General features: G+C 37.4%; 1 protein-coding gene across 1 annotated transcript; it reads left to right on the forward strand.

The window, feature by feature from the left end:
* The first annotated feature begins 6380 nt into the window (after window positions 1-6380).
* Window positions 6381-13365, forward strand: LOC147489896 (glutamate receptor 2.9-like). The gene is made up of 5 exons (XM_086574763.1): window positions 6381-6393; window positions 6544-7838; window positions 7975-8287; window positions 11565-11971; window positions 12530-13365. Exons 1-5 carry the CDS (start codon window positions 6381-6383, stop codon window positions 13064-13066), a joined length of 2565 nt encoding a protein of 854 aa, XP_086430889.1. The 3' UTR covers window positions 13067-13365.
* The last annotated feature ends 596 nt before the right edge of the window (window positions 13366-13961 follow it).

Consider the following 13961-nt stretch of genomic DNA (forward strand, 5'->3'; position numbering starts at 1 on the left):
CTGATTATAGTATTTTGCGAGTGTTTGGATCGACCACTTACTACCATGTGAGAGAAAGCAAGCTAGATCCTAGAGCTAAGAAGGCCATATTCTTAGGCTTCACAAATGGGGTAAAAGGATACAGATTGTGGTGTCTAGAAGACCACAAGTTCCAAGTCAGCAGAGATGTTACCTTTGATGAGACTTCCGTGTTATCGTTCAGTAAGCCGGAAGTATCAGGGGCAGAATGGTGAGTCTATAGAAGTTCAAGCTACTGAGCTTGAGTTGTCTGATGCAGTAGATGACTAGTTAGATCATGATGAGGTACCAAAGCATGCAACCACACAACAACAGGAAGAAGAGCAAGAGCATCCGCAACTTGTAGTGGCTGACCCTAGGCCAAAGAGACAAGTTAAAGAAGTGCACAAGTATGGGAATGAGAAGCCAGTGAAACACTATGGTCAGGTGGATTTAGTGGTATATGCACTAAATATCGAAAATGATGAGCCAAATAGCTTCAAAAGCATCGGAGATGCTCATTCTGAGAGATTGGTTGGTAGCTATGCAAGCAGAGATGGAATCTCTTGATAAAAATCACACATGGGACCTAGTTTTATTGCCAAAGGGCAAAATGACTATCGGTAGTAAATGGGTGTTCAGAAAGAAAGATGTCCTTCCTGAGTCCGACAGTACTGGGTACAAGGCAAGAGTTGTAGCAAAGGGTTTTTCACGGAAGGAAGGAGTTGACTACAATGAGGTATTTTCTCGGTGGTCAAACATACGTCCATTCGTGTATTATTGAGTTTAGTTGCTCACTTCGACTTGGAGTTAGAGCAACTTGATGTGAAAATTACTTTCTTGCATGGGGACTTGGAGGAAGAGATCTATATGAGACAACCTGAAGGGTTTGTCGTTACTAAGAAAGAAGATCATGTATGCAAATTGAATCGGTCATTATACGGGTTAAAGCAATCGCCCAGGCAATGGTACAAGTGCTTTGACACGTTCATGATGCAACATGAGTACACCCGAAGTAAGTATGATTATTGTGTTTACTTTTCGTGAAGCCGTGGTAATGACTTCATCTATCTCGCTTTATGTGGATGACATGCTTATTGCTTCTAAAAGCATGGTGGAGATAGACAAGTTGAAATCTCAACTTAGCTCTGAGTTTGAGATGAAAGACTTAGGTGGAGCCAAGAAGATATTGGGCATGGAGATTGACAGAGATAGGCAGAATCGACGGATAGTTGTATCTCAGAAGAAATACCTTCAGAAAGTCCTTTCGCGTTTTGATATGGAGAATGCAAAGTCGGTTTCTATGCCTTTGGCTGGGCATTTTAGGCTTTCAGCTAAGTTCTCTCCTAGTTCGGTGGAGGAACAAAAACATATGATACATGTTCCTTATGCTAATGTAATGGGCAGTTTGATGTATGCTATGGTGTGCACACACCCAGACATTTCACAGGTCGTTAGTGTTGTAAGCATGTATATGGCTAATCCTGGGAAGCAACATTGGGAGGCAGTGAAATGGGTATTAAGGTACTTGATGGGTACCTTCGATGTGGGATTAGTTTATGGTGGAGGCACTTGTTATGTCAGTGGATATGTAGATTAAGATTATGCAGGTGATCTAGATAGACGACGATCGATTATTGGTTATGTGTTTATGATGCATAGTGCACCGGTTAGTTGGAGGTCTATGCTACAGGCTACAGTTGCTCTATCTACTACTGAGGCAAAGTATATGGCAATGGCAAAGGTATTATGGCTTCGAGGTTTTCTGGATGATATAGGTATTGAGCAGAACAATGTTGTTTTACATTGTGATAGTCAGAGTGCTATTCATTTGGTGAAAAACCAGGTTCATCATGCTCGGACCAAGCATATTGATGTACGTTATCACTTTATACGGGATATCGTTGAGGATGGTGATGTTGCACTTGAGAAAGTGGACACCCATGACAATCCTGCTGATATGCTGACTAAGGTTGTCATCTATCGGAGTTAAGTTCCAACACTGTTTGGACTTGCTCCAAATCCTACATGCTTGATAGAGCCCTTTGTGGGCATGGCCCTTAGGGGCGGATGGGCTCATGAGTTTACGGATGGATGTGTTCTTGCTGGATGTGTTCGGCTTGGTTTTATGTGTTAAAACCTCACCGAGGTGGAGAATTGTAGAGAAAAAAGATGTTTTCTCATTCTGGTGTGAAGGGTGCGCTCCATTTACACTTGGGCAAGGCGCGACCCACGCTCATACCTTTTGGGACTTACAAGCTCTTCAGCGCGACCCGCGCCCAACTTTGCCTAGTCGAGGACGCAACCCGTGCTCCACCCTATTTCAGTACGAATTTGCCCTTTTTCGGAAGTTTTCTGAAATAGTATAAATATAGGTTTTTTATGTATAAACCTAACTTTTCCAAAACCAAGAAAGAGAGAGATTATAAGAGAGCAATTCTTTGTGATTTGAGTGTTCATTCTTTGTGAGTGGATTGAGAGACTTGTAATCTGTTACTCCGGACATCTAGTAAAGTTTGGAACTCACAGTATGAAAGTAGGCAAATTGTCGAACCACGATATATCTTGTCTTGTGGTTTGTTCTTCTTTTACATTAATTGTTTTACTTTATATGCTTGTTATTTGATATTGAGAAATGTTGGGATATTGTTTGGAGGGTGTTGAAGTCTTGTCTAGTAAGAAGGATTGATCCTTGTGTATGATTAATCTATTGTAGTGGGTAACGTTGTTTTCGCAGTATTATATTCACAACACAACTAGTAGGGAATATATAAATTATCAGAAAAAAAAAACTGAAAAGAAAATTCACCACAGATAACTGAACGACTGCGTCTGTTGCTTAACTTTTGAAGTGGTGTTACACATATTTGCCAACCAGCAGATTTTGAGTTACAATACGAAGTTGAGCTGCAAATCGCAATATTAAGGAAAGATGTAATGATTAATCTTGCAATATCATTTTACAAAAGAAGTATCAGGATCCTGTGTCCAAAAAGTATTACGGGTTTGCCTCCCTATTGAAGAGTGTATTCAAATAGTCGGAAAGTCAGCAAATGAGAGATGGCTGGCTAATGTTTTAAAAATGATGTGAATGAGTTTTACTTCTGATGTGCGATCATCTGTAGCATTGCAAAATTTCTGAATGATGGACGCATGAAATTGGCGCACCCATGAACAACCTCGCGCACAGATGTCTACTCAAATACGCGCACATATAATCAACCACACACGGACACACGATCATGCACAAAATCTAGAAAGCGGTCAGTTATCAGCTAGTCAGCTACGTAACATTTTAGACAAATCAGTGGAATAGTCATATCCTTCTGAATACTCTCGAATCTTGACTCAAATTAAAGGACATGGCGGAAATCTCTGATTGGTGTATTGTATTAAAATAATGAGTTAAATTCGCGCCCCAAATTAAATAGCATGGCGGACTCATTCACTGCTTGACTTGACTTACAGTTTTCTGATACTTGCTCAGAGATTCTTCAACATGCCTAAGCTCTATAATAATACGGCTTTTTTTTTTTTTTTTTGCTAAAATTAATTGGTTGTATTGATAATAAAAATGAAATAATGTTACATTGTGTACTGGTGAGAACCTTGAGTAGGCTCTCCAACATTACAAGAGTATAACTCAATAATACGAACCAGAGATACTTCAAACTCGCACCCATGATGATCCTTCAAACTCTCTGCATCGTATTCTCTATTTTCTGTTCTCTGCTTGCTAACTTTGTAGCAGGTCGAAATATTAGTCACGGCCAAGGGGTGAATGATTTCCACGTTGGTGTGGTTCTTGATATGGATTCAACCATTGGCAGAGTTAGGTGGGACTGCATGGAAATGGCACTCTTTGATTTCTATACCACAAATGCTGACTACAGAACTAGGCTGTCCCTTCATTTGAGAGATTCTCAAAATATCGCCCGAGATAGGATAGATATATCTCGATAAATGTCAAATCGATATTTGATATATCCACGAATATTCTGGATATATATTTCATATAGTTTTATCCGATATTCGATATTTCGATATAATCGATATATATCGGTTGACTTTTGACCAATTTTAATAATTTAATTTGAAATTTCGAAATATCCGATATATCCGGAGATATATCGGTGAGATATCGAGATATATCGGTGAGATATCCGATATTTTAGAAACTTTGTCACCAAAACGAGATATCCGATATATGTATATATATCTCGTTTTTGATATATTAAACGATATCGAAATTTTGGGCCTTGTTCTTCAAAAACGGTATTCATATATTTTCCTTGCATGTCTTAATACATAGTTAGTTTTTGTATTTTTGTAAATGATATCATCTCAGAGGTTCAAAAACTTAAACTAGAAACATGTAAAATACTTTTGAGATCTAAATGTTTCTATCTTTGAGCTAGTTGATTTGTGTGTTGTGAACTTTATGATTAATGATTTAAGATATAAGAAAACATTTATCTTCTTCTTCATCTAAAAAAAAAAAAAACTCCAACTAGAAACTTGTAAATTTTTTTGAGATCTAGTTGTTTCCAAATTTGAGTTAGTTGATTTGTGTGTTGTAATTAGTGATTTAAGCTATAAGAAAACATCTTATTCTCTTATGACAAACACTCTTCTCATTTTTCAATTCTAGATTATTGATAATAATTAAAAATAATTGGGTCGATTTCGACACCGGTTCGACAAACAATTGAACGGCAATTGAATTTCTTTTTCAAATAATTCTCGAATCTTGTGTTAATCAATTGTGTGATTTATCTCGATTTCGATATTGTTATCGTCGATGATATTTTTAAGTTTGGAGTAATAGTCCGATACACATGCAAATACCACTATGCATGTGTACAACACACATGCACACATAATTATGTATGTGTATAACACACATGCAAACACCACTATGCATGTATATACCAACATGTACACACCATTATGCATGTGTATAATAACATATACACAAACACTATATATGTGTATACACGTGCAAAACAAACATACAAACACTACTATACATATGTATACCACACATGTATATACTATTATGCATATGTATAACAAACATGCAAACACTACTACCACACATGCACACACCAATATGCATGTGTTCAACAAACATGCAAACACTACTATATATGTGTACAATATGAAAAAAATTAAAATTTTCATATTAGTCCTAACATAAAATATGAGTGTGCTGGAAAAGTTACATGAGAATTTTCCTCAATAGCCATAATATTTTGATTTTGATTTAACTGATAAAAACTTAAATAAGAGTAATATCGTCTTTAGCAGTGGTCAACTCCGTTTGTGGTGGAGCTTTAATTATTTGTAGAACCAAACTAGAAGAGAAATTAAAAAACAATTTTGTCGTACGGCCAGTTTTTATATAGCACCATAAAAGTTAAAGGCCATGGCCCTGTTCCAAAAATGATATTGCGAATATAGGTTCCTTCGATAATCAGAAATCACCTCCATGAGTTTGACATGGAAAGCAAAATTTTGGAACTAGCATGTTTCCACACCGTTTAGTTTCTCATCCACATATAAATTTTGGTTAGTGCATCAAGTAAATAGGTTCTAAAGCCATTCAAATTGCAATGCATTGCTTTCTGGAACTTCTATTTGTACGTAATAATTGTATAATCAGTAGAGATTACAATTTTTTTTAGAGAATGAATTTGTGGACATTCACCGATTCCTGTCCACGGGACAAAAGAACTTGATTGGTCCACCTCATCACCATAAGCTACCGGAGGGCCAGCCACTTGAGTCCTTAACCAACTCAGCTAATTTTTGTTTTTAACGAATCAAAAGTTGAATACAAATAAAATAGGAAAATTAAAAAGAAAAAACAAAAACAATAAACGGAACCAAATATAAACTGGGCGAACTGTTCATCTTCTCATTCTAAGCAACTCAAAAAGACGCTACTGAAACTTTGAAGAGCGGCATATGCTAAATGATTTTCTTGTTCAAAATTTTTAATTTTAACATAAACTTAAAACGGGGTTTGCCAATCTTTTGAATATATACATGCTCCAATCTTCACCAAATATTTTCAAACGGTTCAATCTTGAAATGAGGTTTGCTGAATTTCAAGTTTTTCTTTTGGACACCATCTAAGCTCAACTCTTCTTCAAAATTTTCCTTTTTTTTTTTATCAATTTTTACGTGCGAACTTTATATGAAGAGAATCAACCCCACTTCAAATGAGATTCAACGTAACTTCTTCTAATCTATATACGAAGATCGTGTTTGCTTGCGAAGATGATGAACAGTTTACTTCATTCATGGACAAAGGAAAAGCCTTTGTTCTATTCATATTATCTATGTTCTTTTAAAATTAAAAATAAAAAAACAAGGCAATGACTGACGTGGGTAATTAGCGGGTGTGGTGTTGTGGTGGACCAATCAGATTCATCTGTGCCGTGGACAGAAATTCTTTGTATGTCCCCACAAATTCGTTCTCTTTTTTTTATTAAGCAACGAGTTTTGATTTTGTTTTTTTTTAATAAATCGTCAATACAGTTATAGACTTGTTACAGAATGTACAAGTACAAGCCATAATTGGCCCTCAAAAATCATCCGAGGCAGATATTGTGATAGATCTTGGAGACAAAGCACATGTGCCCATCATTTCTTTCTCTGCTACAAGTCTATCCGTGTCTTCCAGATCACCTTATTTTATCCGAGCAACTCAAAATGACTCTGCTCAAGTAAATGCAATTACTTCCATCATACAAGCTTTCAAATGGAGGGAAGTTGTCATTGTCTACGACAACTCTGACTATGGGAATGGAATCACACCTTATCTAATTGATGCCTTGCAAGAAGAACAAATAAGAGTTCCCTATAAGAGTGTCATTTCTGTTTCCGCTACGAATGACGAAATCCGTTTAGAGCTTGATAAGGTGATGAACATGCAAAATAAGGTGTTCATTGTTGATATGTCAGATTCTTTAGGTTCTCGGCTCTTTCTAATTGCAAAAGAGATAGGAATGGTGAGCGAGGGGTATGTGTGGATTATCACAGACCGACTTACGAATCTCTTGGAATCAATGGATACTACCGTCATTGCATCTATGCAAGGCGTCTTGGGTATAAAACCATATATTAATGCATCACTGGAATTGGATAATTTCACAAACAGATGGAAAAAGAAGTTTCACCTGCAGGATCTTAACATTGATGGGCTTCGAGCATATGATACTATCTCGACTCTTGCTATGGCTGCCGAGCGAGTTGGTGCAACAAAGTCCCTTTTCGAAAAGCCAAGAACCAAAAGCAACCTCACAGACATTACAAGCATTAAGACCTCTGGAACTGGACCAGAACTTCTGGATGCTATTTCAAAAACTATATTCAAAGGACTAAGTGGTGATTTCTATTTCATTAACGGGCAACTCCAGTCACCTGTACTCCAGATACTCAATATAATTGGAAAAGGAGAAAGGGAGATTGGATTCTGGACACCTGAACATGGAATTTCAAAGGATTTGAACTTGACAAGTCGTCAAATGTATTCTACGTCAATGGCTAATTTTAGAACTATCATTTGGCCAGGAGAATCAATGACTGTTCCAACAAGTGGTAAGAAACTCAGGGTTGGAGTTCCAGTGAAAGCCGGTTTTAATGAATTTGTCAAAGTGGAGCGAAATATGTACACTAACAAAACAACCATCACAGGGTATGCTATAGATGTTTTCAATTTGGTTATGGCAGCGTTACCATATTTTGTAGCTTATGAATTTGTGCCCTTCATGAATGCCGATGGTTCTAGTTCTGGGAGTGTTGATGAATTGGTCTATCAAGTCTATACTGAGGTAACTAAATCCTCCCCCCCTAGCATTTAACATTTCATAAGATTATTTCAAACGGTGACATATGTCATTTTTCGTTCGTTCTCTTTCATAATGTTGATGCTTATTCTTTTTTCTTCTTTGCGATGTCTGAAAACAGAGATTTGATGCTGTTGTGGGGGATACAACAATCACATGTAATCGATCCATGTATGCAGACTTCACATTGCCATACACAGAAGGAGGACTTTCAATGATGGTAGCATTGAAAGATGATTCGAAAAAGACCACCTGGATCTTCTTGAAGCCTCTTACAACGGATTTATGGCTAACTAGTGGAGCATTCTTCATTCTAACCGGGTTTGTGGTTTGGGTTCTTGAACATCCGATAAATGATGATTTTAGAGGCTCACCTTCTCAACAAGTTGGCATGATTTTCTGGTTTCCAATGTCAACTCTCGTTTTTGCGCACAGTTCAGTAAATAAACTCATGAACTCAAACAAATGCATATTAAGAATAGAAACCTCTGTAACTGCCTGCTTAGGGCATCTCCAATGGGGGTGTAAAATTACACCTCCACCTAGGCTCCACGTAGGTGCCATTAGGATTTTACACCGCTAATTGTATAGTATTGTATAGCTCATAAATATCCACACTCTATACTCTCCAATGGAAGAGTGTAAAAAAACTGGGACGTCACTTGGAGTGACGTCCGAGTTAAAAAATAAAGCTTCAAACGTGTGTTGAAGTGACGTCCGAGTTTTTAAGTTAAACAGACGTTATTTTAAGTGACGTCCGGGCTTTTTATTAACTAATAGCGAGAGGGGGAATTCCCCACCCTCTCTATTAGCTAATACACTATTACCTACGGTATAACACCCCCATTGGAAAGAGTTTTTTGATATTTGGGGTGTAAAATTTCCACTCTATATGGTTTACACCCCCCATTGGAGATGCCCTTATACATTAAGAAATGTATAGATGGTTGATGCATATTAATATTTACCACACATCTAGTACATTCATCACATGCATGTCTTAGAACAACTAAGTAGCTAGCAACTCACCCAAGTTGATTTTATCTTTGTGCATTTGGGATGTTGCTTTATGCATGTTCGAAGAGATCAAAGTATAGGAAACATATAAAATAGAGAATCAATTTTGTTAAGTGTGTGAGGCATCGAAGGGGGAGCTTAGTTTGTAAATTAAGGAAAAGGGCATCACCAATGCAGGCCTTTAAAACCCAAGGCCACGTCAGCATTTTGGAGGGCCACGTCAGTGTTTTGGAGGGCAATAAGGAAGAGTTAAAACACTATATCCATGGGTGTTCCAATGGAGAAGATGACTGCTCCTTTATAGCATGTGAAACAAGACCAAAAAATCAAGAAGTAAAGTCAGGTGCTGACTTAAGTGAAGTCATGTGCAAAGTTTCAATTACACTTTGGCCTTCAGGTCCTTTATAAATAATAGGGTTTTTTAGACCTGCCCCCCCCCCATTTCAAAGATGAATTAGACTTGCCCCCAAAGATGAATTAGACTTGCCCCAAATTAGGAAATTAGACTTTGGACCCCCAAACACGCACTCTCGCCTAAGTCAATGCAGTTTGACCGTCATCTCCTTGTGAAATGTCCTAACTACCCTTTGGCGGAGTCCGAGTTTGGGGCAAGTCTAATTTCCCTGAATTTGGGGCAAGTCTAATTCATCTTTGAAATGGGGGGCAGGTCTAAAAACCCTAATTTTTTTTACTTGATGTCCGTCTTTTGCTAATGAGTTGAGTTTGAGTGAAACATAAGGAGAGTAACAGAGTGAAACATAAGGTGAGTAACACTTATAATATACTTAATTATCAACTGGGAGACTAATTGTTAGTATCATCTAAAAAAGAGCCGAATTGGTAACCACAACAGTTTACTTGAAGGGATCCCTTACTTGAAAGAATGAATTTATAATTTTGATAAAATGTCATCAAGGAACTATGTTTTGAAAAGACTCCTTACGACCCAACGACATCCTTACTCCTTGCCGCATAATCTAGTTGCAAAAATTCGGTTATGTTAGAACCACAAAAAGAAAAAAAAAAAATAGAGGTGCATTTATCAATTGTTTTAAGATTGGAGGCCAATGGCATCGCGACTTTGGGTCCGTTTTTGGTCTTTAACCGCACAATCGAGTAACATGAAAGATAGTGTCACTTGACACGGCGCTGCTAACATATTTTCGGATGGGTAAAACCATCGCTTGTTTGCCCTCCGAGTGACCCTGTTAAAATCTTAATCCGCAAAAACTCTAGGACCGGAAGTATGACATTTGGCTACTTACTCTAGTAACGTTGTTGAAAAGCTTGGAGTAGAGCAACCTAAGCGGAGGCTTCTCACTTCTGGTTTTGCTTGTATTAGTGTGTAAATGTCTTGTTTAAGGTAGGATGAGCTCCCCGCGAAGCTCCTTTTGTCGTCATGCCATTGCTCGATTCGATTAAATCTTTCACTTCTAAGAGTTCTCCGTGCATGGTCTTCGATTGTACCCTCTGCTTCTTCGGTGTCCGATCCGGAACCGTCATTCTAAAGTCGAATCGCAGATGCTACATCCATGTTGAACCTGGTTTCTCTTGCTAGCAAAATTGTGTTCACAACTGCTATTGTTGCTATTCTTCTAGTGATGATATTGGAATGGGTAAGGTTCTTAGGAATATACTTCAATATTTTTGAGGGGTTGAGAAAGCAAGAGAAAGTTGGATGGCACGGTTGCGAGGCTATTGCTGTTAGTGCCATCTTTTCCTAGGTGTGTTTCAAGTAAGGGATCCCTTCAAGTAAACTGTTGTGTTACCAATTACTGACACTTTTCAGATGATACTAACAATTAGTCTCCCAGATTGATAATTAAGTATATTTTAAGTGTTACTCTCCTTATGTTTCACTCTAAACTCTGAACTCTGAACTCATTAGCAAAAGACAGACATCAAGTAAAAAAAAATTAGGGTTTTTTAGACCTGCCCCCCCATTTCAAAGATGAATTAGATTTGCCTCCCCAAACTCAGACTTCGTCAAAGGGTAGTTAGGACATTTCACAAGGAGATGACGGTCAAACTGCATTGACTTAGACGGAGTCTGAGTTTGGGGGGGGGCAAGTCTAATTTCCCTGAATTTGGGGGGCAAGTCTAATTCATCTTTGAAATGGGAGGGGCAGGTCTAAAAAACCCTAAATAATATCTAGAATGGTTAAATTGGAGGCCCATTTAGAGGTTGTATTGGAAACAGTTTTTCACTAGGATCCGTTAAATTTATCCACGCCCATTGGTGATGCCCTTCCCTTACACCTAGCTTGTTTTGATTTGCAAATCACATATAGCGCTTTTTTTTTTTTTTTTTTTTTTTTTTTTTTTTTTTTAAAGGGGTTAGGCAGACCCCAAGATTAAAATCTCTCATACATGACCTGTCTTGCATCCTTTTCGAGGATTATCGAAAGTTTTATATCAAAAGGTGCATAGAAAAATAAAACATGATCATCGTACACTTTTGACAACTTCAACAAGTAGTTACTTTATATATTCTATAATGTTGCCCTATTTTGCTGATAAAAAAAAAGATTTCTAAAATGTGGATTCTTAATCCTTAGGCCTTGCCTTGCAGTTTGTTTCAGATCAAATAAAGTTTCTTCAATGGTTAAATTTTTAGCTTTCTGAGTTTGTGATTCAAACTTATTTTAAATTAAGATACATCATAAGCAGTTAATTTGTGTGCATTTATTGCAGGAGAAAAGATAATGAGTAACTTAACTCGATTTGTAGTGGTAGTATGGATTTTTGTCGTGCTCATATTGAACTCGAGTTACACGGCTAGCCTGTCGTCAATGCTAACCGTGCAAAGCCTCCTACCTGTTGTCACTAGCATTGAAGAACTTAAACAGAATGGAGATAATGTGGGTTACCAAAAAGGGTCCTTTATTCCATATACATTAAAGCAAATGAGCTTTAATGAATCTAAATTTACGCCATTTAGCTCTCCTGAAGAAACGATTAAAGCTTTACAAAAGGGAAGTCAAAATGGTGGAATTACTGCTTTCTTTGGTTCGGTGCCCTACATAAAGCCCTTTATAGCAAAGTACTGCAATGAGTACACTATGATTGGTCCTGTAAATAAGACAGCCGGATTCGGGTTTGTAAGTTTCTCTTCTTCCCTCCACACTATCTTTTAAATCTGAAAGTTATCTATGCATAGAGCGATATATCTGTTCATCTTCACGTGGTTTTGACCTTCCAAGGTCCTTATTTACTTACTTCAGTTTAGTATGTCCCTAGCTTTTCGATAAAAGAAAACCATTAGTTACTAATATAAGCTCAGCTCAAACATCGTATATAGTGATTTATTTATAATTTTCTATTGGTCTAGCTCAACGCCTCAACTGTGTACGTTTAAGGTGAACATTACCATTCAAATCTCAGATGAAATGTTAATCACTTGAGCACTTAATCAATTAGAAATATACTCCACTTCAGCTGCCAATCCCTTTCTAGCTAGCTAATTTTCTTTTCAATTTTCACGAGCATGTTCAAACAGTATGGTTTGTTGACTATTAACTAAGAACATAGCCAAAGAGAAAGAAAATATAGAAGTGTGATCTCAATGGCGTTTTGATTCTAATTATTGCTCAGTCTGCAGACGGAGGAATATATTTGCACTGAATCATCATCTGATCATTGTTGGGATTAATTTGCAGGCTTTTCCAAGAGGGTCACCCTTAGTGGCTGATGTTTCTAGAGGAATATTGAAGGTATCACATGGTAGTGAGATGAAGGAGTTGGACCGGGCAATGTTTGGAACGAAAATCACTTGTTCAGGTCCAAAAAAAACTGTTGCTTCGAATAGTCTCAACTTAAATAGCTTCCGGGGCCTCTTTATCATTACAGGAACGGTTTCAGGCCTTGCCTTGATTGTATTCTTGGTCATTTTCATCTACAAGCACAGACATGTTTGGACTACAGCTGCTTCCGATAACACCGTCTGGACAAAAATCAAAACGATGCTCCGACAGTATGACCAAAAGGACCTGCCCTCCTATGGTTTCAGAAGAGTTGCTATTGAGAGGCAGAGATCAGTGGAGGTTGGAGGCATTGAAGCTTCACCAAGCTTCACCACCATATCAACCTACTCATATGGAAACACTTCGCCATTTGAAGGAAGGATACCAATAGATCTTGACGCTGTTAGGTTGAGTCCGACTGCCTTGGAAGAAATGGAAAATGTAAGACTATGAGATTGACCTGAGTATTTCAATTAGTTCACAGTTGTCCAAAGTCTAGTAATAGTCTAGGGGGTGTTTGTTTTTTGGTTTTTGCAAGTGCTTACTACTTATTCGGCATGGTAAGTGGTGGACCACTATATTTTTGGGTGTTTGTTTTTCAACTAGTTATAAGTGGTAGACTCTTTTTATGGTATATGTTTGCTACTTATAAGTGCCAAAAGTGTAAGTAGCAAAACTTGACTTATATAAACTTATAAGTAATAATCACTTATAAGTATTAAACACTTATAAGTAGCAAAAAACAAACACCCAAATGGAAAAAAACAAACTTATATAAGTCCCACATACTTATATCAACACAGAAATGTAATAGAAAGAAAGCATTGTTTTTGTTTTTGATATGTCAAATATTTGTACTGTCAAGTATGGCTCCACGGGGGTGTCAAATGGGTTGGGCTGGGCTTGCCCGACCCTTAAACAATGAAGCCCTCATGTTTTGAGGGCCGGGCTAGCCCTACACTTATTTGCCTTGAGAGCTAGGCCGGGTCGGGCCAATGCTTAAATCTCAAAGCCCTTACCCGTCCCTCAACCCTTTCAAGAGGGCTTTAAGGGTCGGGTACTATGTTACGCACTTGATTTACAAAATGAATTTAGAAACATTAGTTAAAAAGGGTAAAAATGCACACACTTCACAATTAAAACTTCAAACTATTGAAGAATTTGTTAAAGTTGCATTAGTCAATTAAAATTAACTAAATTCATTTAATAAAATATTATTATAAAATTATAAGGTTGGCAAAATTAAAAGATAAGTGTTATTTTAAGCGATGTTTAGTGTATTACTGCTAAAATGAAATATATTGCAAGAAGATTCATTAAAATCTATGTGATAAATATTGAGGGACAG

This window comes from Coptis chinensis, chromosome 7 (genome assembly GCF_015680905.1).
Source record: "Coptis chinensis isolate HL-2020 chromosome 7, ASM1568090v1, whole genome shotgun sequence".
In the NCBI taxonomy this organism is placed as follows: domain Eukaryota; kingdom Viridiplantae; phylum Streptophyta; class Magnoliopsida; order Ranunculales; family Ranunculaceae; genus Coptis; species Coptis chinensis.